At 48.6% G+C, this 27,886-nt stretch overlaps 6 protein-coding genes and 1 non-coding gene across 24 annotated transcripts in view; 5 read left to right on the top strand and 2 right to left on the bottom strand.

Moving 5' to 3' along the window:
- Positions 1-328: 328 nt before the first annotated feature.
- Positions 329-6,934, top strand: Sik2 (Salt-inducible kinase 2). The gene is made up of 9 exons (NM_130616.3): positions 329-622; positions 1,400-2,145; positions 2,216-2,279; positions 2,483-2,769; positions 2,826-3,923; positions 3,979-4,260; positions 4,321-4,415; positions 4,477-6,124; positions 6,219-6,934. Exons 2-9 carry the CDS (start codon positions 1,531-1,533, stop codon positions 6,324-6,326), a joined length of 4,197 nt encoding a protein of 1,398 aa, NP_569972.1. The 5' UTR covers positions 329-622; positions 1,400-1,530; the 3' UTR covers positions 6,327-6,934.
- On the bottom strand, positions 5,819-6,296 carry asRNA:CR44896 (antisense RNA:CR44896). Its single transcript, NR_123773.1, has 2 exons — positions 6,188-6,296; positions 5,819-6,133 (listed from the first exon to the last, which is right to left on the bottom strand).
- CG4313 (uncharacterized protein) lies at positions 6,830-20,376 on the bottom strand. Of its 3 annotated transcripts, NM_001297870.1 has the most exons (5): positions 20,167-20,376; positions 19,892-20,027; positions 10,310-10,449; positions 7,804-8,427; positions 6,830-7,740 (listed from the first exon to the last, which is right to left on the bottom strand). In NM_001297870.1, exons 4-5 carry the CDS (start codon positions 8,397-8,399, stop codon positions 7,299-7,301), a joined length of 1,038 nt encoding a protein of 345 aa, NP_001284799.1. In that variant the 5' UTR covers positions 8,400-8,427; positions 10,310-10,449; positions 19,892-20,027; positions 20,167-20,376; the 3' UTR covers positions 6,830-7,298. The 3 variants fall into 3 exon arrangements, with proteins under 3 accessions (NP_001284799.1, NP_001284800.1, NP_569971.3); NM_001297871.1 differs by lacking the exon at positions 10,310-10,449 and having other exon boundaries at positions 20,097-20,376; NM_130615.3 differs by lacking the exons at positions 10,310-10,449; positions 19,892-20,027; positions 20,167-20,376 and adding an exon at positions 8,939-9,560.
- moody lies at positions 12,124-17,952 on the top strand. 6 transcript variants are annotated; one of them, NM_001201607.2, is made up of 5 exons: positions 12,124-13,048; positions 14,597-14,686; positions 15,053-15,193; positions 15,261-16,228; positions 16,297-17,952. In NM_001201607.2, exons 2-5 carry the CDS (start codon positions 14,598-14,600, stop codon positions 16,998-17,000), a joined length of 1,902 nt encoding a protein of 633 aa, NP_001188536.1. In that variant the 5' UTR covers positions 12,124-13,048; position 14,597; the 3' UTR covers positions 17,001-17,952. The 6 variants fall into 6 exon arrangements, with proteins under 6 accessions (NP_001188536.1, NP_001188534.1, NP_001259170.1 ...); NM_001201605.2 differs by having other exon boundaries at positions 16,295-17,952; NM_001272241.2 differs by lacking the exon at positions 12,124-13,048 and adding an exon at positions 13,849-13,928 and having other exon boundaries at positions 16,295-17,952.
- Positions 18,426-19,514, top strand: CG4325 (uncharacterized protein). Of its 2 annotated transcripts, none has more exons than NM_001272240.1 (2): positions 18,426-18,638; positions 18,831-19,514. In NM_001272240.1, the coding sequence occupies exons 1-2, from the start codon at positions 18,517-18,519 to the stop codon at positions 19,183-19,185; spliced, it is 477 nt and encodes a 158-aa protein (NP_001259169.1). In that variant the 5' UTR covers positions 18,426-18,516; the 3' UTR covers positions 19,186-19,514. The 2 variants fall into 2 exon arrangements, with proteins under 2 accessions (NP_001259169.1, NP_569969.1); NM_130613.3 differs by having other exon boundaries at positions 18,831-19,200.
- Positions 19,933-23,446, top strand: usp (ultraspiracle). 2 transcript variants are annotated; one of them, NM_001272239.2, is made up of 3 exons: positions 19,933-20,197; positions 20,600-20,783; positions 20,858-23,446. In NM_001272239.2, the coding sequence occupies exon 3, from the start codon at positions 21,331-21,333 to the stop codon at positions 22,855-22,857; it is 1,527 nt and encodes a 508-aa protein (NP_001259168.1). In that variant the 5' UTR covers positions 19,933-20,197; positions 20,600-20,783; positions 20,858-21,330; the 3' UTR covers positions 22,858-23,446. The 2 variants fall into 2 exon arrangements, with proteins under 2 accessions (NP_001259168.1, NP_476781.1); NM_057433.4 differs by lacking the exons at positions 19,933-20,197; positions 20,600-20,783 and having other exon boundaries at positions 20,932-23,446.
- Actn (alpha actinin) overlaps positions 19,933-27,886 on the top strand; it is an 18,490-nt gene continuing 10,536 nt past the window's right edge. For 3 of the 9 annotated variants that reach the window (NM_001272235.1, NM_058136.4, NM_166920.2), the window contains exons 1-2: positions 19,933-20,197; positions 27,043-27,289. In NM_001272235.1, coding sequence (NP_001259164.1) covers positions 27,176-27,289 — 114 coding nt within the window. In that variant the 5' untranslated portion in view covers positions 19,933-20,197; positions 27,043-27,175. Of the gene's footprint in view, positions 20,198-25,624; positions 25,664-25,777; positions 25,838-26,832; positions 27,290-27,886 lie in introns of those variants that run through there. The other 6 variants (NM_058137.6, NM_001272237.1, NM_001272238.1 and 3 more) reach the window with 6 other exon arrangements.

The following is a 27,886-nucleotide window of genomic DNA, read 5'->3' as shown; positions in this document are numbered from 1 at the left end:
ATCAGTAGCAAAAGTATATCTGAGTATATCTGAAAAAAATTTGAAAATAGTTCAAACTCTTTCTGTTAGTTGTACCGGTCACTGTCTATCTGAAAGCTGAATCGGTGAAACGGGTTATATTGCATACTGTTTTACGATCAAAGGGCGCGAAATTCAAATGAATTCCATCAAACTTCCCACCCTCGCGAAAAAGTTGGCGCATGCTCGATGCTCGGCACTTGGCGCTCACTTGGCAACCCTCATGTGTGTGCTGGTGAGGGTCGGAAATTGAGGGGCGAGTGGGTGGAATGGGGCAGACAGCGCCGAGCTTGCGTCAAATACGGACGCCAGTTGGACGCAGCTCGGGATTGGAGGCAGCCACGTTTCCTAGCCATCTGCCGTGTGTGTCGCAGCGACTGTGTCTGTGTGTGCCGTGCTGTGCTGTTCCGAGCCGCATGTGTGGCGCTCCGCGGACGCGATGTAAAGCGGATCCTCGCCAGCGTTTATCCTCTCATAGCCAGTAACCGGATTCGGATTAAGCTGGCCCAGCCTGTAGCCTATTCTCAGTTTTTGCCACCGCTCCTGCTCGAAACTTCTTTGTCAACCGGCGAGGCTTGTGCTTTTAACGCTTTCACCAATAACGGTATTTTTGGGGAGAGCAGCTTTAAGGGGAAATCTCCTGGCAGTGGTTCTGAATCGGTTGCACTGCATCCTGAAGGAAACAACAGTGGCCACTGGCACCGCGGAGCATTTCCACGATGCGATGCGGTTGCTCTGCTTATTGATTTTTCACCAACACTCACCCACACACATACACTCGCACGCTGGCACCCACACACTTTCAGCCGCACACACAGTCAGTGCTGGCACCTCGGCCATTTTGTGGCTGGAAAAAAAGCCATTTTGAAAGCGGAAGTGCAGCGTCAGCCATTTTCGTTGAATGTCTTCCTTTTGGTGGGCACTAACAAATGGATCTGCATGTCTTTGAGGACCTCAGCTAATGGTTTTTAAAATATTTGTCTGTACCTGGTGCGCATATGCGATATGCGAGTGAAATAACACTATTATTATCGTGATAGATTAAATTTAAACGTGAATCCAGTTTACCATTGCAATTGAACTGTGGCAACACTGCCTGAGAAAGAGAGGGAGAGTGCAGCTTTGGTGGCTTGTGGAGTCCGCGTCCGAAAGCCATACACATACACACTCGGAAAGCCGAGGTAATCTCTTATCAAGCGACGACTGCCCACCCCTTCTCCGGAGTCATCCCGTTCTTTATTGCACTTACATATTTTCTATGCACATATATGTACATGGGGAACACACAACATTAGTCGCACATCCATTCAAAAAGTTTCAGTTCATTATTGTATTGTAATTCTACCCAAAATATACCACTCTACTTTTTCTATTCCCGCAGAAGCGCTGTCATGAGACAGGAGGTGTGTGTGAGCATGTGCATCACCATCTCGCTGTCGATCGCGATCTCCCACTCCCTCCGCCTCGCGCTCTCCGTGTGAGATTTCCCGCCCAGGGTGGCGCAGTTGGAAAATGAGCACGTGCGAGGCGGCGGCCGCTGGCGAGAATGGGAGCCAGGCCAAGTCCGAGGAGAGCCAGCCGCCGGAGGATCAGAAGAAGAAGCAGCCGCAGCATGAGAGGAACGAGAAGCAGCTGGATAAGCCGCCGGAGAATTTGCCCCAAAACGGGAAAACCGAAGCAAAAGGAGCAGAAGGAGCGTGTTCACACCCCCCACTGGATGCCCTCCGGAGCTCAGTGCTCCTGGATGCCGGTGCTGCTTCGCCCTCGATAGACGCAATAGTGGCTTGCAAGGATGCACTGCTCGCCCAGAAGCTCTTTGCCAGCGGGGGTGGCTCCACGCCCGGTCCCAGTCCCACATCCTCTGCGGTGGGCGCGGGCGGTATCAGTGGCAAGGACCTGCTCAAACTCAAGGAGCCCATGCGCGTGGGCTTCTACGACATCGAGCGCACCATTGGCAAGGGAAATTTTGCAGTGGTCAAGCTGGCCCGGCATCGAATCACCAAGAACGAGGTGGCTATCAAGATCATTGACAAGTCGCAGCTGGACCAGACAAACCTACAGAAAGTCTACCGCGAAGTGGAGATCATGAAGCGCCTGAAGCACCCTCACATCATTAAGCTCTACCAGGTCAGCAGAATTTGCTGTGGCAGATCCTGCCAAGAATCGTATTCCTAATCCCGTTCTACCAATCCCACAGGTTATGGAGACCAAGAATATGATCTACATAGTGTCGGAGTATGCCAGCCAAGGAGAGATCTTCGGTGGGTTGAGGCTTCATTTTAAAAAAAATTTTTTAAACTCGGACTGTAGAGTACAGTACTCGATTTAGTTAGCAGACTTTTGAACCCACATTGCGCACAGACTTGTTGACCTTTGGACGAACAACACTAGCTTTAAATCTCTCGCATTCTCTTAAGTTGATAAGGGTTTCAATGAGATGGACTTACCTTTATATTTTATCCAGATTACATTGCCAAGTACGGGCGGATGTCCGAGTCGGCGGCGCGCTTTAAGTTCTGGCAGATCATATCGGCGGTGGAGTACTGTCACAAGAAGGGCATAGTGCATCGGGATCTCAAGGCGGAGAACCTGCTCCTGGATTTGAACATGAACATCAAAATAGCGGATTTCGGGTTCTCCAATCACTTCAAGCCGGGAGAATTACTGGCCACCTGGTGCGGATCACCGCCGTACGCAGCTCCCGAGGTTTTCGAGGGAAAGCAATATACGGGTCCAGAGATTGATATTTGGGTAAGTGGTGCGAAGTATACGTGTCAATTTATCCAAAAATGTATAATTTCCTGCAGTCACTGGGCGTCGTGCTTTATGTGCTGGTATGTGGGGCCCTGCCCTTCGACGGATCCACGCTGCAGAGCCTCCGGGATCGGGTGCTTTCCGGTCGCTTTCGCATTCCGTTTTTTATGAGCTCCGAGTGCGAGCACCTCATTCGCCGGATGCTGGTACTGGAGCCCACAAGGCGGTACACCATCGACCAAATCAAACGCCATCGCTGGATGTGCCCCGAGCTGCTGGAGCACGTCCTGATAGCCAAGTACAATCTGGGCGCCGAGCGGCAGACGTCCGTGGAACCCAGCGAGGACATTCTTCGCATCATGGCCGAGTATGTCGGCATTGGGTCGGACAAGACGCGAGCCAGTCTTAAGAAGAACACTTACGACCATGTCGCGGCCATATATCTGCTCCTGCAGGATCGAGTTAGCCACAAGAAGGAGCAGAGCAACGGCTTAGGCGCCAGCGCCCTTGCCTCGTCGACCTCCGCCAGTCGGATGATCTACAGCTCCAGAAATGACCACCAACCGACGCAGCAACAATCGCAGCAGCAGTCCAAGACAATATCCACCAGCTCGATCCTGGCCAAGGATCAGTGCCACAAAAGACTTAGCCGCCATCAGACGGTACTCATGAGTGAGCGTAACGCCCACGCCGGCGCGACACCCACAGTTCCAGATCCCGGTCCCGGATACTACGCCAAGTATGGCCCACTGCAACTGCCACTGCCTCTGACGGGCCACTCCCACCTGACTGGGTATCTGAATGGAGGAGGCGTCGAGGTGGATGCCAGCGGCATTCCGCTGCCCATGCGGTACACCCCGCTGCCGACAGCCGCGTCGCCCGCTCCCTCTAACTGCTCATCCACATCCTCGAGGGTAGGACGACACAGTCTAAGCTCCAGCTCGCCGCGAAGCCATCGACCGGTGGCCATTTCGCTCAGCATCGACAACAACCCCTCGCTGGCCAACCTGCGGTGCAGGGAGATGATGGAGGCTGGAGGAGGACCCGTTGGAGCAGTGGGTGTGCCTCTAGCGTCCAAGCAGCTTCATCAGACCATCAGCGAGTTCATCATCAAACAGAGCACCGAAGACTGTCGTGCGCTGCTGCAGCAGGTGAGTTTTCGGCTGATTCTATCCCAAGTTATTTCTATCCTTATACTTTCGGCAGTCCACAGCAGTGGCTGAGGGTAAAGATGATCCGCCAAAGGCGGAATCAAGCGTAGGAGGCGTTCCTCCGCCCGCCTCTACCACACCCACATCCAGTACAGCGGGACCGGAATCGGGATCGGCTCCCTGCCCTGGTGAGATTAACGGCAAGACAATAAAGACTATGTCCAGCTCGAGCAGCTTCGATTCTAAGGCCAATTTGGGCCAAAGCTTTCGCTACAAGATGTCCGCCGAGGCCAGCAAGCTTTTCCAGACTCTCCAGGAAAGCCCACTGCCCGTGGAGGTGAGTGATACGTGTGAGTTAATAATTGCTTCCAGCTGACAAATTCCATTTCCTCTCCAGCAAAGGACTAAGCGTCGTGTGCACGTGGGCAGCACCAATGGCAGCGGCGGTGACTCCGGCCAGGAAACGAATGATGCGAAATCGAATGGCGACAGGTGAGTCTTGCAGTCACAGCGATAGTTTCTTGACTAATGTCGTTTTCTTCCGTTTCCGCAGCCGCTCGGAGAAGAAAGTTCTGGCCCAAGGCAGCTCCAGCACAGATGAGGGCTGCGAGACAGACCAGGGCAACGATCCGGGCTCTGCTTCCCAGGAGTCAAAGGGCAGCAATGGCGGCGGTAGCGGTAACGCCAACGGCGGACCCACCTCGCACTCCAGCAGCGATCTGACGCGGCTCGTTGGAACCACTACCTCTGGACAGAGTCACAAGATGCGCTCGTATGCCAGTAGTAGCTCGTCCAGTGGCGTTCTCGCCGGGAGCGCTGGTAGCTACTCCAAAAGTCTGAGCCAGAACCTGAGCCGCGGCTCGTCCAAGAGCAATTGCAGCGGTCCCTACGATAGCTTGGACTTTGCCTTGCCTTCTGGCAAGGGCAGTCTACCCTCGTGCATGGGCTCAAGTTCGATGCTGGCCACGCCCACTCCGGCCTCGGCATCGCCAGCGGGAATCTCATCGGAGCATTCATCGGAAAGATCGCTGTACGGGAGCCACAACTCCTGCATCCATATGCCAGGAGCTCTGCCGTTGGGCTTGGGCCTTCCTCAGAGTTCAGCCTCCACGCCCACGCCGAATCCTACGCCTCCGCCAAATGGCGGTGGTGTCACGTTCCTGGACAAGCGTTCACCCATACACTTTCGCGAAGGAAGACGGGCGAGTGATGGCCTGGTGGCCCAGGGCCTGCTTAGCTCTGGTTCCTTGCTGGGCACCAGTCGTGTGTACGGAAGTTATCGCTACGAGCAGGCCAAGCGTCACGGTTGGCTGGAGATCCAGCAGCTGCAGCAGCTGCAGCAGGAGGCGGCTGTGGGGCATTCACACCCACATGCCCATCAACATCCGCATCAGCATCCGCATCCTCATCCCCAAGCGTACGGCTTGGAAGAACTCTGTCAATTTCCAAATGGTCAATTCTATGCTCTGCCGGGCAAGCATCATCCGCTGCTGACTTTGCCCCATCATCATGCGCATCCTGCGCAGCATCACCATGGCCATCATTCGCTGTTCCATTCAGGCCACCAAGCCACACCTCTGCTCCTGGAAGCCGCTGCTGGTGGGGATATGTATGGTCATGGATGCTATGCTCCGCCACCGCCGCCACCAGGGCTATACACGCACCATCAGTTGGGCGTGGGTATGGCCGTGCCCATGTCCCCGATGCAAAAGCCACCGCTGCAGCAGCAGCTACTGCAGCACCGCCTGCTTCAGCAGAAGCGTCAGTTGTTCCAGAAGCAGTACGCACTGGAGGCGCAGCTAGCCGGTCGACATCACCACCATCAGCAGCACAGCCATCACCACCATCACCACTTTGGCCACAGCCTGGGTCCGCCACCGCCGCCGGCTCCGGCTCCGGAACATCACCTGGCCGACGAGTTGTACGAGTTGGCCTTGCTTGATCGGCCCAGGAGCGGAACTCCTAGGCTTCAGCACTCCATGACCATGCCCGGAGCTCATGCCTTCAGTCAGATGAACCTCAAGACTTCCTACATCAGCCAATCGGACCAGGTGCCTGGTGCGGCGCCTAATGGAGCTGGTTCCGGAGGATCAGCTGCTGGGGTATCATGCTCAGCTCCACCGTCCACGGCGCCGGGTACGCCCACGGTCAAGTGCAAGCCTACCACGCCCCACGGTCACAGCCTGGACTCCGACTATCATGTAAGTAAGCTAGATAACGCATATTAAGATGATTTCTCAGGCATCCCAAGTTCGTATATAAACCTTATCCGTTTTCTCCTTGTGTCCTCCGCAGACATCGACGCCGGTGCTCAGCCTTTTCACGCCCAATTGGCAGTCGCTGGTAAAGCCGCTCAGCGAGAGCCCCATCCTGGAGATATCGGAGCACCTTGAGTCAGTCTGAGGCCGTGTGTGATGTTATTCGGTGGAGGGGTTGGGGCAATTCGAATGGGAGTAGATTTGTAAGTGGAAGTCGGTGGGAAAGGAAAAGGGGTAGGACTGGACATCGAACTATAATGGGGGCTGGACCGGGACCGGGGCCACCTTTTTATTAAGCTCGCAATCGCAATTATGAATTATTTGATCCATATACGATATACACCCATACATACATATAAATAGCCTATATAGATATGAATGCGGGTCGGAATCGGAATCGGAGTTACATCGATTCACGTTTATTGGAACCGATAGAATCATTACCGAACCGGGCGAAGCAGTAATATTGAATGATTTAGTTGTGTTACTAGTCTTAAGTAGTCCAAGTTTCGTACGCATATACGCAGACATATACAATATGTATATTGATAATAATAGCGTTAAGCTATAGCTCTACTTATGATTACACTATACACTATTGTATTGCCCCCACGACAGTGGACGAGAACAACGTAACTACATATATCAATTATTCGAAGCATTTATTGGGGGCATAGAAAGGGCGTATCCATATAAGGATATATCTATTATGTATTGGTACAATAATTAGCGACAAGCAAAGAAAAAAAAAACAAAATTTAAACAAACATCGATTGTTCTTAAACATGGAATTCAAATGTAAACCAGATATTAAAGTCATTTGGTATAAAATGCAATATACTTCTGGAGTTCCTACATTATATAGATATAGATATAGATATATATGGGTGATCTGTGTTTTCGTGTGTGCGTGGAAGGGACGACCGGCCGGATCATGTGACTAGAAATCTTTTTTGGAGGCACTATAATCACCAGGGGATCAAGGAATTTTTTCTTACCGCAGATCATTCAACATGACATTTGGGTACTTCTCCCATCGTATTACTACCATATGGCACACATATATCATATCCCGCTAGGACGGAGGACGATGAAGGTGTTAAGGCATCTGTCGGAGTCACGTCGTGGCCTTCACCTGCCGATTGGACTCCAGGTGCTTTCGCTTTGCATTGGCCTGATTCCGCTGCTTCTGGGTATCTGGAGAGCCATGGCAGCGCAGCAAGTTCCAGTAAGCTCTTCGGTATTCGGAGCTCATCAACACGTAGATCAGCGGGTTGATGCAGGTGGTCAAGTAGATAAGTAGATAGCCAGCAATGTTGAACCAGTGCACCTCGGTGGCGCTTTTCCATATTTTGGCCACCGTGATGGGCAAATAACAAATTACAAACCACACGAAGATTACCAGTATCATCTTAAGCAATCTCCGGTCCTTGGCACTCATCCTTCCCGGGTAAATAGAGGATGCATTTGAGGTATTGCCCATGGAGGCGTAGTGGGATTTCCGCGGGCTAAACCGTGTGAAGGAGGTGGTGCGCAGGGATGTAGTGATAGGGTTCTTTCTGGAATGGATTTACGCATTAAGGTTGAGTGAAATGGCAAAGAAGCCTTCAACAGCTACTCACCCATGGGTTTTGCCCATCTCTAGTTGCGTTTGACTGCGTCCCAGGCTGACCTTTTCCTGATCCCGATCCCTTTCCTTCTCCCGCTCCTTGAGCACCACATTGGCATCAACAGGCGGTGGCTGCTGGTCCTGATCCCTCCTCCGTATGCTGTACGAGATCGGCAGACTGTCCGTCGAAGCATTGTCATCGATATACGCTAAGTTTTCCTCCACCACAAAGGGTCGTCCTGCGATCGGTTCGTTCGCCTCGCCGCTGGACGTGGTCACCTTCTCCGGCTTCTTTGGTGTGGCCATGGCTTGAATCTGATGCTGCGGCGCGGAGCTGGGAGTCACATCGCTGACATTGGTCTTGCCAGCGGTTCCCGCGCGAATGGCCGCCTTTCGCACCAGCAGGAAGATTCGGGCATAACAGATCACGATGCAGATGCACGGCACCATGAAGGCGGCGATGAAGAGGAACTCCTTGGGGGATCTACCATACCGATCATGCATGATGGAACACGAGCCGATGCTGACGTCCAAGCCAAAGATACCCCATACGCCCCGCCAGGTGGGTATCATTATGGAAAACGTGGTGATCCATGTGCCGGCTACCATCAAAGCCAAATATCGTCGCTGGTAAATTCTGGAAGAACGGATTTGAACCAGTGGGAATTGTATTTTGTACCATGTCTAATTTGATAATAATATATGCTCATTGTATTCAAATATATTATTTTAAGATATCCGTAGCTCACGAAAATAAAAACTAGCTAGTTATTTATTTCTCCAGAAATATTGTAGTTCATATTTTATAAGATATTAATTTCCGTTCAGTTTAATTGTTTATTACGAAAATATTGAGATCGCTGAACCGACCTTTTCTATAGCATTTGCCTCTAGCAAGTAATGTTCTCTTTTTTAGTTAATTAAAAAACATCTACGAGAAGCCATACATTTTCCTTTTTATAAACAAGTTCAAAAGTTTATAAGTTCAGAAACACAATAACATATGTGTGGGTTTTTTTCTCAGATTAAGTGGTAGGTTACCATGCGTATCATAATAAACAGATAAGCACCAAGAGGAAGAGTTGGGCACTCTGAATACCCTTCAAGATTTAGGCAGGACATGCCGATATGGGCAGGCCCATTCTCACCTTGGATACTGCCTGGGATGGGCGATAATGATGTACCGGTTGATGGTGATCAGCGACACGGAGAGCAGGGACACCGCCAGCAAGCCGTAGCGCAGCATCGGAAACAACCTGCACAGCAGATCACTATGGGTCCACGCCCGCTCCTTGAAAGTGGACGCGGCCAATGGCAGATTAAAGCAGCCAAAGAGTAGATCCGAGCAGGACAAATTGATTATGAATATGGCCGTGGAGTTGCGGGTTTGACGACCTCGCGACAGGGCCACTATGGTCAGTAAATTTCCGGGAACGCCCACAATGATGAACACTATGCAGGCCACCCAGGCGATGGTCAGCAGCTCGTCCGAATAGCCCTCGAAGAGCACCTGGCGCCTGTCGTCTACATTGAGATTAAGATTCATATTCAGATTGAGGTCCACGTCCACGTCCAGGTCCAGGCTGTCGGAAAGGGGTACCGGCAACACCGCGTCCTGATCCGCCATGTGATCAGTAGCATAGGGATCCGAAAGAGGCAGCGCTATCGAGATCGGATGCGGAGTTGGTCCGGATTTTGGTGGGAACATCGCGCGGCACTTTGTGTTCGGCAAAAGACGCGTTGCTCGTTCCTGCGCCGAATTTGTACTAAAACTGAATTCTCCGCATCCATACACCGACATGGTTCCCACCCAAAAAGTGGGCCCGAAGGCAGTCGCCGCCAGCCAAGCGTACAAAATATTGAGAAAAAAAAAAAAAACAGCAGGCGAACTAGAAAAACTTTCAAAAAGGAAAACAAAAGAATCTCAGAGCAGCAACAGCAGCAACAACACACATTTTTATTGTATACAACAATTGACTTCATCATCGGGTAATTTGGTAATTTGCGTGTGGAATGGGCGCTTTGTTTACATTGTTCCTATTCGGTGTTGTTTCTTAACCGCCCTTCCCGCCCCATTCCGCCCCAATCCACTCGACTCTTTCGCTCTTTCGTCGATATTCTGACGGGGTCATGTTGCTGTTGTTGCCGTTTTTCAAAGTTTCAGATACTAGACCAGGGATACCATTGCCCAAAATGGTTCGACGTTTTAGCTACATACTTGAGCATTCCGACAGCCAGAACATACATACTTGCATTAGACTAGTCTTTGCATCAGTCTGGTGGAATATAAGTCATGAGCAGCATGGGGAAAGTTATCTGCATTGCTAACACAATTCAAGACTTATCACTTGCAATGAAGTAAGAAGTTCCCCTCCTTAATTGATACCTTGACCGATACGTCTTGGATGCTTAAAAAATTCGGTGTGCCAGAGGTTACATGAATATATTGGGAATACAATGAATAAGCTCCTACAGATGAATCGAGTCTATTCGTAGCCCTGATTTCGGGCCATACGCACCTCTCCGGCATTTTTGAAATGAAAAACTTTTCGGTTCCTGGGTCGTGTGCATGTGTGTGTGTGTTTGTGTGTGTGGTTGCATAGTTTCCTCTGGCAATTTTCTGGATAATAAATGGGCGGCATCCATTCGAAGCGAGGAACTGAAAAAAAAAGCAAAACTTTTGCGAGAGGGACTCATTCGAATAAATATGCCTATAGATCGAATTTGTGCGTAGAATGAATACTCCAGTCATGGGCGATTAATCCTGAATCATAACTCGAGACTATGCGTTTTTCACGCTCTCATAACCCGTTTCGAATAATGAGTCAAACCCCGGAAGCCTGGTGTCACACGACGTCAGCGTACATATGTAGTCTTAATTAATCAAGCCAATATGCCGGGGGAAACCTCTCTACTTTTCCGAGGGTCAGAGTGCGGGTCGTCTGTTGGGTCGAATTGAGTATTGTTTGCCTTTTGAAAAGAAAAACAGGCGGTTCTAGGGAAAACTCTTTGGCAACGGCACGAATACGAATACGTTGTTTGTTTTCATGCAGGCCAATAGTCCGGGAATTGCAGCCGACTACCCAAGAAAATAACATTCAGTTCTTGAGGAAATTAATATAATTATAGCGCCATATCGCATTCACTTAAATGACGAGAAATTTTTAAGTTTAAGATCCTAGGAACTGGATGGAATACAATACGTGATAACGAAACATATGGCTCATCCTCGTACTTGCGAAAACATGCGTTTTCATAAAACAATACAAGGCTTTATCGAGCTTAATCTAAACGTATAATCCCATCATTTTTTAAGAAATTAAAAGTGCACTATCCTTGCGCCCACCACTGTACTTGGAAATGCCTGCGGGATGGGCATAAAAGTGGAAACTAAGACCTCCCCCCCCCCCCCACTCATCAACCATTCTTGATATGATTGTGAATACGATTCGAACGCCAATCGACGCCCGCTTCGGATTCGAATTCGGATCCAGAGATCCAGACTAATGTAAACTTCTCCGGCGTACTTACATATACGCCTATACGCATACGCACACGCACGGGCCCATGTTTAGATAGCCATAAACTATCGTGTTCTTCACACAATCCGCAGCAAACAACAAACAATGAGAGTGCGCACAAATCCCTACGTCTTCAGTTCGATATCTGCACCGAAAACATTTATTACCAGGTCACAGTTCCTAATGCGATATGTGCGGTAGCTCCAACCATCAGTTCCTTACCATGCGACAGACCGTTTTTCCCAGTGCAGCCATGTTGGATCGCCTCGATCGATGTCGAATGTCCAATTGTGTAAACATTAGAATGCAGACACATGAAGCCTTATCATTGCACATTTGCTTCAGTGGAGAGAGGAAGCAGAAGCGGCGTATCTGCGATATGCATCTGATCGATCGGCAACCATTGAGCGGCCTCCACCCACACCCGCCCCTCGGTCGGTCACCAGATGGCCGATGGCTGATCGCCGATCTCCGCCTCTCTGTCTGTCCCTGTCTGTCTTCTGCGCTGTCTCCGGCCGGCGGGCGAGAGTGCGGGAGTGCGAGCGAGCAAGAGAGCAGAAGAGAGCGCCAAGTCGTGGGGGCAGTAACAGGGGCGCGCCAAATGAGGGGAAACCTGACTAACATGGAGCGCAACTGACGTGCGTTCAGACGGAATATCTAACGAACGGAGTATACCCTCCCTCAATCAGTTCCCTACGCCACTGGCCGGCGGCGGAGAGTCATTTAGACACTAGTTGAGAGTGAGAGTAAAGAGTGAGAGGGGGCTGCCGATTGTCAACTGGCAATATCGCGACTCGCTCTACGCTGCCCGCACTCGACGAACTGCACTCGATCCGGCAGTTATAGACGATCCAATACGATCCGGCACGAGAACGCAGGCGCTACGCAATTTGTCCGTTACATTCAACCAGTACGGATAATAAACAACGAAAAGTAACTACGATTTCAGTTCGACTTGAGTGACATTCGATACGATACCGTTGAAGCAGTCGCGAGCGTGTGCCTATTTGTTAGATATTTAATTCGACTGTTCCTTTTTGTTTTTGTGATTATGTCAAGTGCTGAGTTAGGGCAACCTGTAACCCTTTTATTCTCTACCTGATCTCGCGATTCAAAAGCATTAGTCATGAAAGCTGGTGCGACTTTTGAATCACCGACAGCAGCAAGCAATAACAAAAACAAAAAGCAATGCTCCAGTGGCGTCCCCAGAGCAACAATAAAAAACACAGCGATTCATGAATAACCCCAGCAAATGCCGAATGCCGTAAACTGTTTACATTGCTAACAGCATTACTCACTCACTCTTTCACCTCGCTCAACCTGAGCGAAAAAGAGGAAGTGGTGGAGTAAGAGTTGGAGAGGAGTGGAGTGGAGATCGGAGTTGGAGAGAGTGGAGAGAGGAGCACGACAGGGGAGCAAAGAAGAGAAGATCGCAACCGCACTAGTTTCCATTACGTGAGCAGAAAGCAAATAAACAAGCGATTTCGATTTCCCCATACCCAGTTCCCAAGTCCCGCCACTGTCCATCCTCTCCTCCTGACCACTGATAACGCGTCCGTCAGTGTGGTGCGGCACACGACTTAGAGGGAAGAGGAGAGGTTGAGGAGAGTAGAGGAGACCTAGACACGGAGAAAGCAATCAGGCCAAGAGGAAGGAGAGAGCGAGAGCGAGCCCAGCGATCGTTAGAATTACTAGAATCGCAGAGGATTACCAAATAGCGAAACCAAATTCAGCTAGGTAAGTGCTTTTTTGATAAGATAAGGAAATATTCTAAATTCGTATGTGTATGTGTATGTGTAAGCGAGCCAGACACATTGCGTATACGCCCCGTCGGACCGTGCTAAGTGGCGGCCGTGACCTGGTCGGGGTTAAGGGGAACGAGGGCAGCTGAGGGCCACAGAGGGCAGAGCAGAGGCATATCAATGCATGTACACAGAAAACAAATGCGTTGCACAACGAATTCGAAAACGTTTCAGGCATAGGCTAACGATTGCGTTAAAGATTCCCATACTTAATATAAGGCCAAACCACACCTGACTGCGTTGCACAGAAATCGAAACAGCGACATTTCCGACCAGTGCAGAGAATGTTACAAGAACATAACACTTGTCTCGATTAGCGGCCACTCGAGCGGGAACAGAGAATTACCATCGCATCACATCACATCACGCATTAGAGACGCCCGGAGACGACCGTCTCCGCCAAACAGTCACTCAATTAATTAAGGTTCGACGCTGATCTTTGCACCCCGAGTGGTGCAAACTGCTGAGGCAGTAGCCACCACTGAAACTACTACCGCCGAGCAACTGAAACCGAAACAGAGGCGATTGTGACCTCTTTAAATTATTTAATTGACACTAATTTATCATAGTCCCGAGGAAGCAGAAGGGGTGCCACGCCCCATGCCGGGTTACGGGCCTCGGACTCCGGCTGCCGGGCTACGGCTACGAGCGTTGCGTCGGCGCGAAGTGCAGTCAGCGCCAGCGGTTTTTTATTTCTTACCAGAGCCTGAGCCTCCCATGTGCCACAGCCACTGCCAGTTGGCAATTGTCGGCGGTGGCGATCGGTGTTCAGTGATCGGAGATCGGTAGCGGAAAACGTGGTGGTCATCAGCGAGGCAAGTTAGTCAGAGACCAGAAGAAGTGCAGACCTTAGGAAGTCGCGAGCTCGAGAAATTCTTTTGCCTTAAAAAAGGTGAATCATTGTTGGAACCAGCTTCAACACGACTCTCTTGATCCCTCAATGGGCTAGTATACTAGTGATGAGCTCCTTGTATTTATTCTTCAATTAATAGGGAGTTGATTATTGAAAAACGAATTAGTATTAGAATTCAAATAAGCAATTTATCATATATGTAGATATGTAGATATCATATATGTAGATTACGTTTTGGGACAAACAAGAATAGCCCGAAGAATGTACACATGAACCTAAAGTGCACAGGAATGCAGGGTACGGCGATCCCATTCAATCATCCATCATTTGGGATACCGGAACTTATTCCAAAAGAATATAAACATTTGCTAACCCACTGATAACCTTGACGGTCGTGATTTTGTCCAAAAGGATGATAACGATCAAGTTCATCACACTAAAGAGAAAAGTGTATCTCAAATAAAATGAAAAAGTCTGTTCATAAACACAAGCAGTTCATTTAATAGTTGTGCTTCATTCCAGGAAAATAAAATGATTCATTTGTAGGTAAAACACTTGGTTGAGTAGTCTATCAAGCTTACTTGATTTCCATAGTTCTAAAAGTCCGATTTTTTCTTTTTTATTCTAAAGCATGAGTGATGAGACAACTATTAGCCTGGAGGACGGCTATCCCCCCCTGGAGGCGTTGACAACTATGGTTCCCCCGGCGGACGCGACTGGGTAAGTTGGGGTGTGGATGTGTTGACAGTATGCCAAGTGGGTGCCAAGTGAGATGTAGCTATCAGCACTGTGTAATTATAGCCCCCGGCTGGAAGTGGTCCGATAAGAGATCGTTAATATTACGCGCTCCATTGCACCAGTGCTGATCGCTGGGCCGGCCCACTGACAAAGACGGGTGATTCTTGTAAGTGGCGAGCGAGCGGAAGCCAGTCTGATATGGCGATAGGCACAGGGCCATTTGACTTAAGAGGTCGAGAGACCTCAGACTAGAAGGATCATTTCAGAGAAAACATCCTGATTGACGGCAAAAGCATTTGGATTTCTAATATGGGAATATTAATATGTATGTGCCATATTTATTTGCAGTTTTTCGCAGTCGCTTTTGACATTTGCCGCGGTCATGACCTTTCTCATAATGATCGTGGGCATATGCGGCAACCTGTTGACCGTAGTGGCCCTGCTGAAATGTCCCAAGGTGCGCAACGTGGCGGCTGCCTTTATCATCAGGTGAGTTGCTCCTAGCATCCTTCAGAGAACGCCTAACCTCTAACCTCTTAAAATACACCCCATCTAGCCTCTGTATTGCCGACCTGCTCTTCTGCGCCCTGGTGCTGCCATTCCAGGGTCTGCGGTTCGTCCAAGGAACCTGGCGACATGGCCAGGTGCTGTGCCGCCTCATTCCCTTTATCCAATACGGAAACATAGGGGTATCCCTGTTGTGCATCGCAATGATCACGATCAATCGGTATGTGATGATCACACATCACGGACTTTATGCCAGGATCTATAAACGCCACTGGATTGCGGTAATGATCGCCGCCTGCTGGCTGTTCTCCTACGGCATGCAGCTCCCGACGCTTCTGGGAGAGTGGGGTCGCTTTGGCTACGACTCGAGATTACAGACCTGCTCCATCATGACCGACGACCATGGGCACAGCAGCAAGACGACGTTGTTTATCACCGCCTTCGTCATCCCTTGCCTGGTTATCATTGCCTGCTATGCCAAGATCTTCTGGGTGGTCCACAAGTCGGAGCAGCGCTTGAAGCGCCATGCCACCAAACAAAACTCCATACCCAACAACCTCCGCCCCCTAGCCTCTACAGGATCAGGAGCCCTGCCCTCCGGCGCGGAATGCCAGCCAAGCAACCGCGTCTCCTCGGACAGCAGCAGTAGCTTCTCCATCGATGTGCCGGAGACAGCGCCCAGCGGCAAGCAGCAGCCAACCCGAGTCAAGGATCAGCGTGAAGTACGTGCCAAGCGAAACGAGTGGCGCATCACTAAGATGGTGCTGGCCATCTTCCTGTCCTTCGTCGTCTGCTACTTGCCCATCACAATTGTTAAGGTGGCCGACAAGAATGTGGAGCACCCCAGCCTGCACATCTGCAGCTATATCCTGCTCTACCTGTCGGCTTGTATTAATCCGATCATCTATGTCATCATGAACAAGCAGTACCGCAAGGCCTACAAGACGGTGGTTTTCTGTCAGCCCGCCCGTCTTCTGCTGCCCTTCGGGAAGACCAATGGCGCTAGCAGCGCAGCAGGTACGTGCCATCTTGGTCCAGCCCACTGAACTACGCGCACTAAGTCACGGTCATTCTTCGTTTCAGAGAAATGGAAAGATACCGGGTTGAGCAACAACCACAGCCGCACAATCGTCTCCCAGATGTCGGGGGGAACGGGAGCCGCATCGGGAGCAGGGACGGCAACGGGAACGGCAGCGGTGGCGGTGATGCAGACCCCACCGGAGGTCCAACAAGCCCAAGCCTTGGAGATGGTGTCGCGGGGACCGGACCTAATAAGCAAATCGAACCTCCCGCAGCCGAACGTTACGCCTCCGCCACCCTCGGTCCTCACGGCGACACCCAACGGAAGCAACAGCAACAGCCTCACCCTGCGACTGCCGCTCAAGAAGAACAATCACTGCTACACCAACAGCGGCTTCAACAGCAGCACTCCCAGCCCCAGCAGCGGCTTGGGGATCGGGATCAGCAGCAGCTCCATTTACCGGCCCGGAGTTGGCTCACTGGGGAGCGGCTCCGCCTCGATCCGTCGCATAACAATGGTGGGGGACGACATAATACTGGAGGAAGAGGAGCTGCCGCCCACGCCTCCGGCGACTTCTGCGCCGACAACGCCGGCACCTCCCCCACCCTCATCCCCACTGCATCCGCTGTCCACGGACTCATCAACAACAACAATCAGCGGCGGAGCAGTGGTAGCGGGGAGCAGTGCACCAAAGCCGGCGACGCCAACGCCCCACATCTACATGAATGTCGACAGCCCGAAGAGAAACCAATACTACATGGATCGTAATACAAATGCCGTAGCACCGGAAAGTGACTCCGGTCCGGCCAACACATCCGCAACCGTCTCCATTTCCGGCTCCAAGCTGACGGCTAAGATGAAATTTCCAAAAGACTAACGCAATGCTTTAATTCCAAAATCAAAACAAAAAACATGTAGTCCTTGTGCTACCTTCGTTATGAACACAAAATTGCCAGGAATTGTAGATCGGGATATAGTAAATGGGTGGCGAATGTCGTAAGTTCTTCCCCTTGCATGAAAAGCATATAATTTTTCAAGAAACTTCAAGCCTATATGGCGTTGTAGTTCCATATCGTAAGAAATTTTTCTATACAAATTAGTTTATTCCAAGAATTCGCCAAATAGCACAGAGAATGCGTTAAAATTGTGCCATCGATTACCTTTAGTTTCCGTTTTATTGCTAATTTCAAAGTTAATTGTACACTAAACATAAACTGTAAATCGTATACCAAATTGTAATTTTTACCCAACTATACTGATCGCTAGAATATTTTGATTATAATCAAACCATTTTACTTTTGAGTGCCCCTCTACTTTTCGCCCTAATATTCTTATTCCGCCCTATATTGCATAAGCCTAAGCCTGGATTTTTAATAAGCCCCCAAAATCCATACACATGTTACACTACTTAGTAATAGTTTAGTTCGTAAATATTTATGGTCGCTCACGCTTAGTATTAACCCCTTTTCTTTCTACCTTATATGCTAACTTCTACCCCTTAAAGACACCAGATCGTGGCTCTGCACGACTGTAATTCTACTTGGAACCGAAGTCATTCCTTAATTGTTTATCCACTACTCTCAGCACAAACATTCCATTCCAACGTAGGCCTGTGTAAATGAACCTATTGTTAGTCCCATCACGACCATTTGAAAGAACATAAAAGCAAATCGAATATGAAGATAAATAAAAATATAATTGTTTACATAAATACAAATGCACTTATTAATGATGTTTAAAATTGGTGGTTGCTTAAATCTCCAACAAAATTATGCTTATGTTGCACTTTGCAGTTTTTAAAGCAAGAAATACGGGGCTAATCATATTTTGAAATGACGTGCTCTTTGTTCTCAAACTGCGGAGCTGAAAGTTTGCCAAGCTGATAGTTTAAATGAACTTTAGGTTTCTGGATTATCGGATCATTAAATGTTCGAATCTTGTTACGGAGCTTTATCTCACATGGTTTTAGCTGGGCGTAGGCCATCGTTGCCCCCATTTAGCGGCTCAAATTCCCACATTTGTGGGGCGGGTTATTAAGGTGGGCTGGCACTGGAGTGCGGCAGTGCAGGGGAGTGCTCGAGAGGGCCGACGAGTGACGACAAGAGGAGGACCGAGTGGAGTGTACTGTGGCTGCCTGGACGCTTATCAGCAAAACGCTCGATTCAGCGACTTGCATTCATTCAGTCCCCTGTCACCGGCCGAGCAACAATACGGCACAGGGAGATCGAACCTGATTGGATCGGAGCGAATCGAATCGACCTAGGTATAAGTCAACCGGAGCGGAATGGGCCGTAACAACGTCATCTGCACGATCTGCTCGGAGCGGTTTCGCACCTCGGACAATATACAAGCCGGCAGCTGCGGACACGCGTTCCACGAGGACTGCCTAGACCACTGGAGAAAGCAGTAAGTAAAAGTGATCCTAAGGACTTGAGAGCTATAACGAAAATGAAATGTGCCACTGATATAATATTCTAATTTATGCACCAATCAGAAATGAAAATGATACAAAAGTGATTTAAATCAGTGGCAGTGCCCCAAATCTTATCGCCGAGCTCAAACGTTTTGTCTTATACGCGGATTCCGTCTGCTTTGCAGATCAAGGACTTGCCCTATCTGCCGCAGCCAGGATGCCGCCTACTTTCAGCTTTATCTGGACTTTGAGGAGTTTCCGGAAAGTGCATCGGCTCAGGGTGGCAGTTGGGGCGGCCATAATCGGAGCCAAGGTCACAGCAGCAGCAGCAGCAGCTGCAGCAGCAACAACAACAACAGTAACGACAACAGCAGCAGTGACGATTATATTGGAATTATGAGGGAGTACGAGAATCTACTTTACGAGACGGGCGTGTACCGAGAAGAGATCGAATATCTTAACCAGCGGATCGGAGCCCTTACTGTCCTCAATGCTGAACTCAGCAAACTACATGAATGTTCGGATTCGGATGTTGATTAAAAGCCGTAAACAAACAAACGAGTCGCATTTGCTTATCGTACTATTCGCCTGAAAACCAATCAAAACCGAATATTTGCGAAACCGACAGGCAAAACGTAATAAGGCTGAGCTAAACAAAAGAACTCGATACATTTCATTATAAAGGAAGCGGTAGGTACAGGGTTAGCAACTAAAGGGTTTGACAAGATAATAGACCCAAATAGAAATAAATTGTTTAGGGCTGAGGCCCCAAATTGCGATATCAGAAAATTAAACTGATAGAAAATATCACATATTAGTGTATTTTTTGTATACCAATAATCAAATAAATATTAAGAATATATGTCCTGAATGTCAATTTTGATGTGAAAACTCTATTTCCATTCCCTTAAACTGTTTTAAAATAAGCTTCTTAATTTGATAGTGTTAAGCAAATTTTTTTCTATATAAATTTTGAATCTCCCATTTTTGTTCTAAACCGGTATCGAATTTTAAGGCAGATGTTAGGGTGCTCTTGAATTACTGAATCCCTGCTTCTTGGTCATCGCGGAAATTCATTTTTTAGAAATTTACTGCGGTCTAACTATCGCATAAATATATAAAATACATAAATATCCATGACGGATTAATTTTCAGATTTTCTGACCATTAAGCGAAGTGGAAACAGCCTATAATGTGCCATTGTTTTTTACCGAACCAAGGCAACTCACCGCGACAGTATACTCACCACAGACAAACCAGTTCTTCGCCCCCCGCAATCGCTTTCTCACCACGCTGTCAGCTGTTGTTTCGCGAAATGCTTCTTCTTGCGAATGCCAATTACCGCGTCGCGTCTCTTTGTGATGATGGGATGGACTCAATTACTACAATTACAATAGAGATTGCAACAAATTAAATCAGCGTCGTGTGGTGTTGTCGTGTCAGTGACGTGCCTGTGTGTGTGTGTGCTCGCGAGCACTGATAACTGATAGCCAAGGAAAAAAGTAAATAAACAACCGTCACCTTGCGGCGCATCAAAAGCCACTGGCTGCAAGTAAGTTGCACTTCCATTTGCATTTCGCCCAATTCTGGTTCCGTTTGGTCTTGGGATTCACGGTTCAGCAGCCTAACCGCTCGATTCTCGGCGACGGCGTTTGCGATTTGAGGCCGAGGTTGCCGCCGGCAGCGGTGAAATTGGCGCACATTCACGTCTCCATTTTGCATTTCTATTCTGCATAATTGCAGCGGCGCTAAATTATTTGTGCACTGTGTGGTTTGCAAGGCGGTGAGGAGGGGAGCCAGACTGACTCAGGGTTGCATGCGCCGTAGGTGCGGTGAGTTTTGCAATGGCGCCGCCAGGGCTGTCGCTACTCCCGTTTTCTGGTTTTCGACTAAATTAATTAATTGATTGATTGCGCATTGGTTATCAAAGTAAAAACACTTATTTTTGCGGCAGGTGCGATGGGCATTAGCGCTTTAATTGGGTCATTAACGCCCACTTAAAACTGTTTCTGTGAGTGGGAAAACAGCCCTGTCCACTTTGTGGTGAATTAGAGATGCGATTGCGCCCAGTCACGAATCCGTGCTTCAATTGGGAGACCGATATATGTACTTATGTCGTGCATTAATTAAAAAGAGGAGTATGTAATTTTATAGATGCGTTATATACCATATGACTTAAGGTAATACCATCGCCGTTGTTAATTTTATACAGTGTTTAACAGTCGTGACTGTGACTCGTGACGACGCAACCTGTGTCACAGTCCATCCCTACGTTGGTGAGTTGCGTCGCTGTGGTGAGATTGTCTTTGTTGAGAAAAAATGTCGACGCGAAAAAAGGTATTTATTCATTAGTCAGAAAGTCTGGCATTCTTTGTTTGTTGGTAAAAAGCGCAATTGTTTGGAGGCGAGCGAATAAAGTGCGCTGCTCCATCGGCTCAAGATTATGTAAATGCAGCAACGACCCCACCAACAACGAAACTGCAACCTGCTCCACTTGGCCCAACGGACCAATAGCGGACGGACGGACACGGTGGCGTTGGCAAAGTGAAACCCCAACAGAGAGGCGAAAGCGAGCCAAGACACACCACATACACACGAAGAGAACGAGCAAGAAGAAACCGGTAGGCGGAGGAGGCGCTGCCCCCAGTTCCTCCAATATACCCAGCACCACATCACAAGCCCAGGATGGACAACTGCGACCAGGACGCCAGCTTTCGGCTGAGCCACATCAAGGAGGAGGTCAAGCCGGACATCTCGCAGCTGAACGACAGCAACAACAGCAGCTTTTCGCCCAAGGCCGAGAGTCCCGTGCCCTTCATGCAGGCCATGTCCATGGTCCACGTGCTGCCCGGCTCCAACTCCGCCAGCTCCAACAACAACAGCGCTGGAGATGCCCAAATGGCGCAGGCGCCCAATTCGGCTGGAGGCTCTGCCGCCGCTGCAGTCCAGCAGCAGTATCCGCCTAACCATCCGCTGAGCGGCAGCAAGCACCTCTGCTCTATTTGCGGGGATCGGGCCAGTGGCAAGCACTACGGCGTGTACAGCTGTGAGGGCTGCAAGGGCTTCTTTAAACGCACAGTGCGCAAGGATCTCACATACGCTTGCAGGGAGAACCGCAACTGCATCATAGACAAGCGGCAGAGGAACCGCTGCCAGTACTGCCGCTACCAGAAGTGCCTAACCTGCGGCATGAAGCGCGAAGCGGTCCAGGAGGAGCGTCAACGCGGCGCCCGCAATGCGGCGGGTAGGCTCAGCGCCAGCGGAGGCGGCAGTAGCGGTCCAGGTTCGGTAGGCGGATCCAGCTCTCAAGGCGGAGGAGGAGGAGGCGGCGTTTCTGGCGGAATGGGCAGCGGCAACGGTTCTGATGACTTCATGACCAATAGCGTGTCCAGGGATTTCTCGATCGAGCGCATCATAGAGGCCGAGCAGCGAGCGGAGACCCAATGCGGCGATCGTGCACTGACGTTCCTGCGCGTTGGTCCCTATTCCACAGTCCAGCCGGACTACAAGGGTGCCGTGTCGGCCCTGTGCCAAGTGGTCAACAAACAGCTCTTCCAGATGGTCGAATACGCGCGCATGATGCCGCACTTTGCCCAGGTGCCGCTGGACGACCAGGTGATTCTGCTGAAAGCCGCTTGGATCGAGCTGCTCATTGCGAACGTGGCCTGGTGCAGCATCGTTTCGCTGGATGACGGCGGTGCCGGCGGCGGGGGCGGTGGACTAGGCCACGATGGCTCCTTTGAGCGACGATCACCGGGCCTTCAGCCCCAGCAGCTGTTCCTCAACCAGAGCTTCTCGTACCATCGCAACAGTGCGATCAAAGCCGGTGTGTCAGCCATCTTCGACCGCATATTGTCGGAGCTGAGTGTAAAGATGAAGCGGCTGAATCTCGACCGACGCGAGCTGTCCTGCTTGAAGGCCATCATACTGTACAACCCGGACATACGCGGGATCAAGAGCCGGGCGGAGATCGAGATGTGCCGCGAGAAGGTGTACGCTTGCCTGGACGAGCACTGCCGCCTGGAACATCCGGGCGACGATGGACGCTTTGCGCAACTGCTGCTGCGTCTGCCCGCTTTGCGATCGATCAGCCTGAAGTGCCAGGATCACCTGTTCCTCTTCCGCATTACCAGCGACCGGCCGCTGGAGGAGCTCTTTCTCGAGCAGCTGGAGGCGCCGCCGCCACCCGGCCTGGCGATGAAACTGGAGTAGGGTCCCGACTCTAAAGTCTCCCCCGTTCTCCATCCGAAAAATGTTTCATTGTGATTGCGTTTGTTTGCATTTCTCCTCTCTATCCCTTATACCCTACAAAAGCCCCCTAATATTACGCAAAATGTGTATGTAATTGTTTATTTTTTTTTTATTACCTAATATTATTATTATTATTGATATAGAAAATGTTTTCCTTAAGATGAAGATTAGCCTCCTCGACGTTTATGTCCCAGTAAACGAAAAACAAACAAAATCCAAAACTTGAAAAGAACACAAAACACGAACGAGAAAATGCACACAAGCAAAGTAAAAGTAAAAGTTAAACTAAAGCTAAACGAGTAAAGATATTAAAATAACGGTTAAAATTAATGCATAGTTATGATCTACAGACGTATGTAAACATACAAATTCAGCATAAATATATATGTCAGCAGGCGCATATCTGCGGTGCTGGCCCCGTTCTAAATCAATTGTAATTACTTTTTAACATAAATTTACCCAAAACGTTATCAATTAGATGCGAGATACAAAAATCACCGACGAAAACCAACAAAATATATCTATGTATAAAAAATATAAACTGCATAACAAGATATATGGTCGTTTTATCTGCGGATCTGCGATTAATCCCATTGTCCACACAAATATATGGCTTTATTTGCGTATATAAGCGGTGCGTTTCAGGACTGTAAGAAGAAATCGAGTGACTTTCTCGAAGGCGGAAATGTATATACATCCATGCCTATTTGCGCGGATGTTTCAATATTTCAGTTTTATTATTATAAATCATACTATGTTCTGTTCCGCCTAACAAGTTTTGTATTACTAGTTAAATTAGTTATTCTGCCGGCCCCTTGGGTGGCTTTCTTTTTTTTTTTAATATATCTGTGATATAATTAGGTGGAGGTAATAAATAAAGTTCACTGCGGAAACTCTTCGAAAATAGCCAGTCTAAATTTAATTCATTTCATTCAAAAGATGATCCCAACGATTTCACGATCTTGTACTTATAATGTGTAAAATGTTAACCAACTAGAAATCCCTTCTATTGTGATTATGAAAGGATCGCTTTTCGCTTTCGAACCGCACTGTACGCCTTGTTCGCGTCCCCTAGGCATTGATTTTTGGTTTGTGGACCATCGCCTGATGGTCCCCACTCCTCACCTTGATGTTGCGGCCTCTCAGATGGCATTTGGTCAATTTTTATAAAATTTATGTCTCAGCGGGAATGTATGTTAGTATGTATTTACAAAAATATGGTATTAACGCACAAGCAGCGACTAAGAATAGATATTGTTTTTGAAAAAAGAACAAAACTCGCCGCTGACGACGCACATTATGTTCTATAAATAGCCAAATTGAGGCTCTATCTCTTTCTATATCGTTGTATCTTATCTGTATATCTCGCCCCAAAGGAATATCTGTAAATTGGGACAAGTCGACGGATACAATACTTAGCCGTCGGAGATCCTGGCTATTTAACATGAACGTATTCTCAGATTCTCCATTCACACAAATGATCTAGAGCTTTTGAAAGCTCCCACACAGAGTGAAAGAGAGGGGTAGAATGTTAGAGAGAGACGGCAGTGTGTCCACACTTATTGTGGGTGGTTTTTATTGGTTTAGCTAATAGCTATCCTTGATTTTGTGTGTGGCGAGCATATTTAATAAATTTCATAAATTTCATCTCTCTCCACCGACAAGAAGAAGCCCACACAAATAGTCCTATGTAGCAGCGTGTTAAAAAATGTGGAATGAAAAATGAAATGTTTCGCACGGAAAAACCATGAAAGCATGCCAATAAAATCATGTGTCCCCTCCCCTCCTCCTCCAAATACCCACCACCATTTCCTTCGACGATTTGCGATTTCGTGTGTGTATTGGAAAAGAGTTTTCGAAGCGAAATTAACAATTTGCTATTTTCGTAGTTATGCGGGGGCGTTTGCCAAAGACCCACGAGGGGACTATGGGTGGATGCTGTCTGAACCGCGGAGACTCGCTGACAGACGAGGAGAAAACCAAGGAGGTGGGGCGTCAGACGCGCTGACGTAGGGGCCAACAAGTTGTTGTCGTCTTCGCATATCGCGCACAGCATACGCCATACAGGGTGCCCCTTTTGAGCTCTCTTACTTTCTTTGCGTTACTTCGTGTCGCCTGCAACTGCATTTTCCTACCAATTTCACTAATGGGCGTCCGTCCGAGAGCTCTCTTCGTCACAGCCGCAGCAAAAGCAAGGGGAGCAGGCAGCACCGCAGCTGCAAATGAGCAAAAAGCAGAAAGAAGGAGTTCGGAACTGGCGATACCCATTGCTTTTAGAAGACAGTCCAATGGCCAGACTATTTGGCTCATACCCAGGTCCTAATTACCTGATCGTTCAACAAACTCATGTTCAGGACATTCGTACATATACGTATATTCATCATAATCAGAATGTATCGGAATTGTGTTGATTTCTAAACGAGACGAGTGAAAGTCCACGAAAGCAGCATGCCCGCACTTCATCGTTCAACTAAAGGGTCCCACGAATCGTACGCTTATGCTGGCCGAATTCATACTTTCTTCTGCCACCCACTCCCACTCCGGCACTCTTGCCGCTCCACTCTTCGTGACTCGGATGTTCGCATGTTCGGATGCTTGGATGCTCGGATGCTTGGATGCTTGGATGCTCGGATGCTCGGATGTTGGGGTCTTCGGCTATGGCAAGCGATCCAAACTGATCCGATTCGATCCGATGCTCCCGCTGCACGGCAGACTTTTCTTCTTCCTCTGCGACGGCTGCTGTGGTGCGGTGGGCGATGTGGGGCAGGTGGGTCGGATGGGGGGGTTGGTGTGGTGTGTGTTGGTGCGCCGACGGCAGCGGCGGTGACTGCGACTGCGACGACGACTGCGACGGTATTCAGAGTTAGCAGCTGGCTGGCGCGACATCAGTTTTGAGTTGGCTATCAACGCGAGCGGGTCTTTCTCTTCGCAAGCGACACACGTAGATATTGCTCCAATTGCTGTCCACACAGATTGTTTTGTTGTTTTTGTTTTTGTTTGGTTCGACTACACACACACGAGTAGATATAGATATATATATGTGTACATATATATATATCTGGCTAACCGACTCACTTGCTTTCGTTATACTCTATTTTCTTTTTTTTTTGGGTTATTTTTTTGTACTTGTTTGAAAAATAAATATAAAAACGAAATATTAAAAAAAACGAGCAAAGCAAAATATAAGTAACGAAAACTGTGCATGTGTGTGAGGTGTGTGTGTGTGTGCGTGCGATGGTTATATATGCCAAACCACATATATCTTTATATATATATATCCGAACAATATGTGCGTATATATGATCTATGTGGAGAGTCAAAGTGCTACCAATAAAAAACTAGACACAATAAAAGGAACGAACCGAGAGTATATCGATCTATATTTACCGGATCAGTTCCGATTTCCGATCCGAATTCGCGCTATTTCTCAAAATTATTTCAAATATGTACCAATCCCGTACCGTCCTTCTCCGCCCCCGGCCCGCCCACTTCCCTTCGCTGCGTTGACGTTGACGCCGAAAATAAAACTTTTTCAAAACATACTATTTTTAACCGATACGATACGATACGAAACGGAACGAGCGCGGAAAACACACAACAGAACGAGCAAAGCAAACGCAAAAATAATTAAGCAGCAAATTAACGTGTTATACAACTATTTTGCCAGTCCAAATTCATGTTTCAATTTTTTGCTTGAACTCGGTAATATTCCGAGTTAAGGAAATCGGGAATCGGTTAAGGAAAGCGGGTATTGCTTAAGCGGACTAGAGGGCCAGCGGGCTAGCGGGCAGTAGAGCGGGAACCACCTGTTGTGGCAGGTTGTCGCTGCTGTTGTCTCTCCTCAAGAGAGCTTGCAGGATTGGGGCAAGCTTTGCGCCATCGATCGGTCAATCAATCAATCAATCAGTCTGCAACACACACACACGCACCGTACAGGCAGGCAGGCATAGTTATATAGAGACTGTCCAGAGTCAGAATCAGAATCTAAATCCAAAACCGAATCCGAGAATCGAACCAGATACAAACCAAGTCGAACGCCTTGGCCGTAAAGTGACCCGCGGAAACAAGAACAACCGGACAACCGGCCAGGCCAATAGACCAACAACTTGCAACATCCCACCTTCAACCTCCGTTTTCCTTCGGCAGCAGCAGCAACTGGATCACCAACAACAACAACAGCACCACCAGCAGCAGTGAGAGCGAGCGAGAGAGTGTGCAGCGGGACAGGGAACGAGATAGATATATAACGATCGAGCGGAACATCTGACAGCGCCACAAGATGATGATGGAGAACGGACTCTCCATGGAGTACGGAGATGGCTACATGGAGCAGGAGGAGGAGTGGGAGCGCGAGGGCCTGCTCGATCCTGCGTGGGAGAAGCAACAGAAGAAGGTGAGTGCGCTTCAGTTTTATATCCTAATCCCCACAGCTCCCTGAATGTGGTTGTACATTTCCTTGATGTCTTCCTCTTCCATTTGATAACTTGCTACAGCATTAAACTAGAACAAATTGCCAAGAACGCTTAGAAAGATATCACTAAATGTCTTTAAGAAGGAATACACTCCGATAAGACTGTAACTATAGAGAAAAATCGATTAATAAATAAAAAAAGTACTTACGAAGCTCGATCAGATGAGGCCAAAACTTATGTCCAAATATGCAACATTCCATTCTAACACACCCAAAAAAAGTGAAAGCAAAGGGTTAACCTTGTGATGTATTTGGAACAGACCCCGAATCTATCGGGAAAAAGACCATCTCGCGAATCCATTTGATTGGCAAATTTTCGAATGCCCACTGTAGCCGCGGTTCACATTCATATGTGTTGGATATACGCTTTTTGGTCTAGCTGGGTTCTATATTTTTCGATTATGTTTCAATATTTTACCGAGCCAACAGCACAAGCAGCACAACAACAATATGGGACTAACACAAAAAAGCTAGAACAACAACTACAAAAAAGCTCAGCGGCCCGATTTAAAAATAGAA

Source organism: Drosophila melanogaster, chromosome X, assembly GCF_000001215.4.
Source record: "Drosophila melanogaster chromosome X".
NCBI classification, from domain to species: domain Eukaryota; kingdom Metazoa; phylum Arthropoda; class Insecta; order Diptera; family Drosophilidae; genus Drosophila; species Drosophila melanogaster.
This window is presented reverse-complemented; position numbering and strand designations above follow the sequence as displayed.

Coding starts and splice junctions, on each gene's coding strand:
- Sik2 (NM_130616.3), top strand. CDS start 1,531: ATGAGCACGTGCGAGGCGGCGGCCGCTGGCGAGAATGGGAGCCAGGCC. Junction 3,924..3,978: donor GTCGTGCGCTGCTGCAGCAG/GTGAGTTTTCGG, acceptor TACTTTCGGCAG/TCCACAGCAGTGGCTGAGGG. Junction 6,125..6,218: donor GCCTGGACTCCGACTATCAT/GTAAGTAAGCTA, acceptor TGTCCTCCGCAG/ACATCGACGCCGGTGCTCAG.
- CG4313 (NM_130615.3), bottom strand. CDS start 9,498: ATGTTCCCACCAAAATCCGGACCAACTCCGCATCCGATCTCGATAGCG. Junction 8,428..8,938: donor CATCCCAGGCAGTATCCAAG/GTGAGAATGGGC, acceptor CCGTTCTTCCAG/AATTTACCAGCGACGATATT. Junction 7,741..7,803: donor GAGATGGGCAAAACCCATGG/GTGAGTAGCTGT, acceptor AATCCATTCCAG/AAAGAACCCTATCACTACAT.
- moody (NM_001201605.2), top strand. CDS start 14,598: ATGAGTGATGAGACAACTATTAGCCTGGAGGACGGCTATCCCCCCCTG. Junction 14,687..15,052: donor CCCCCGGCGGACGCGACTGG/GTAAGTTGGGGT, acceptor ATTTATTTGCAG/TTTTTCGCAGTCGCTTTTGA. Junction 15,194..15,260: donor GCGGCTGCCTTTATCATCAG/GTGAGTTGCTCC, acceptor CACCCCATCTAG/CCTCTGTATTGCCGACCTGC.
- CG4325 (NM_001272240.1), top strand. CDS start 18,517: ATGGGCCGTAACAACGTCATCTGCACGATCTGCTCGGAGCGGTTTCGC. Junction 18,639..18,830: donor CTAGACCACTGGAGAAAGCA/GTAAGTAAAAGT, acceptor TCTGCTTTGCAG/ATCAAGGACTTGCCCTATCT.
- usp (NM_001272239.2), top strand. CDS start 21,331: ATGGACAACTGCGACCAGGACGCCAGCTTTCGGCTGAGCCACATCAAG.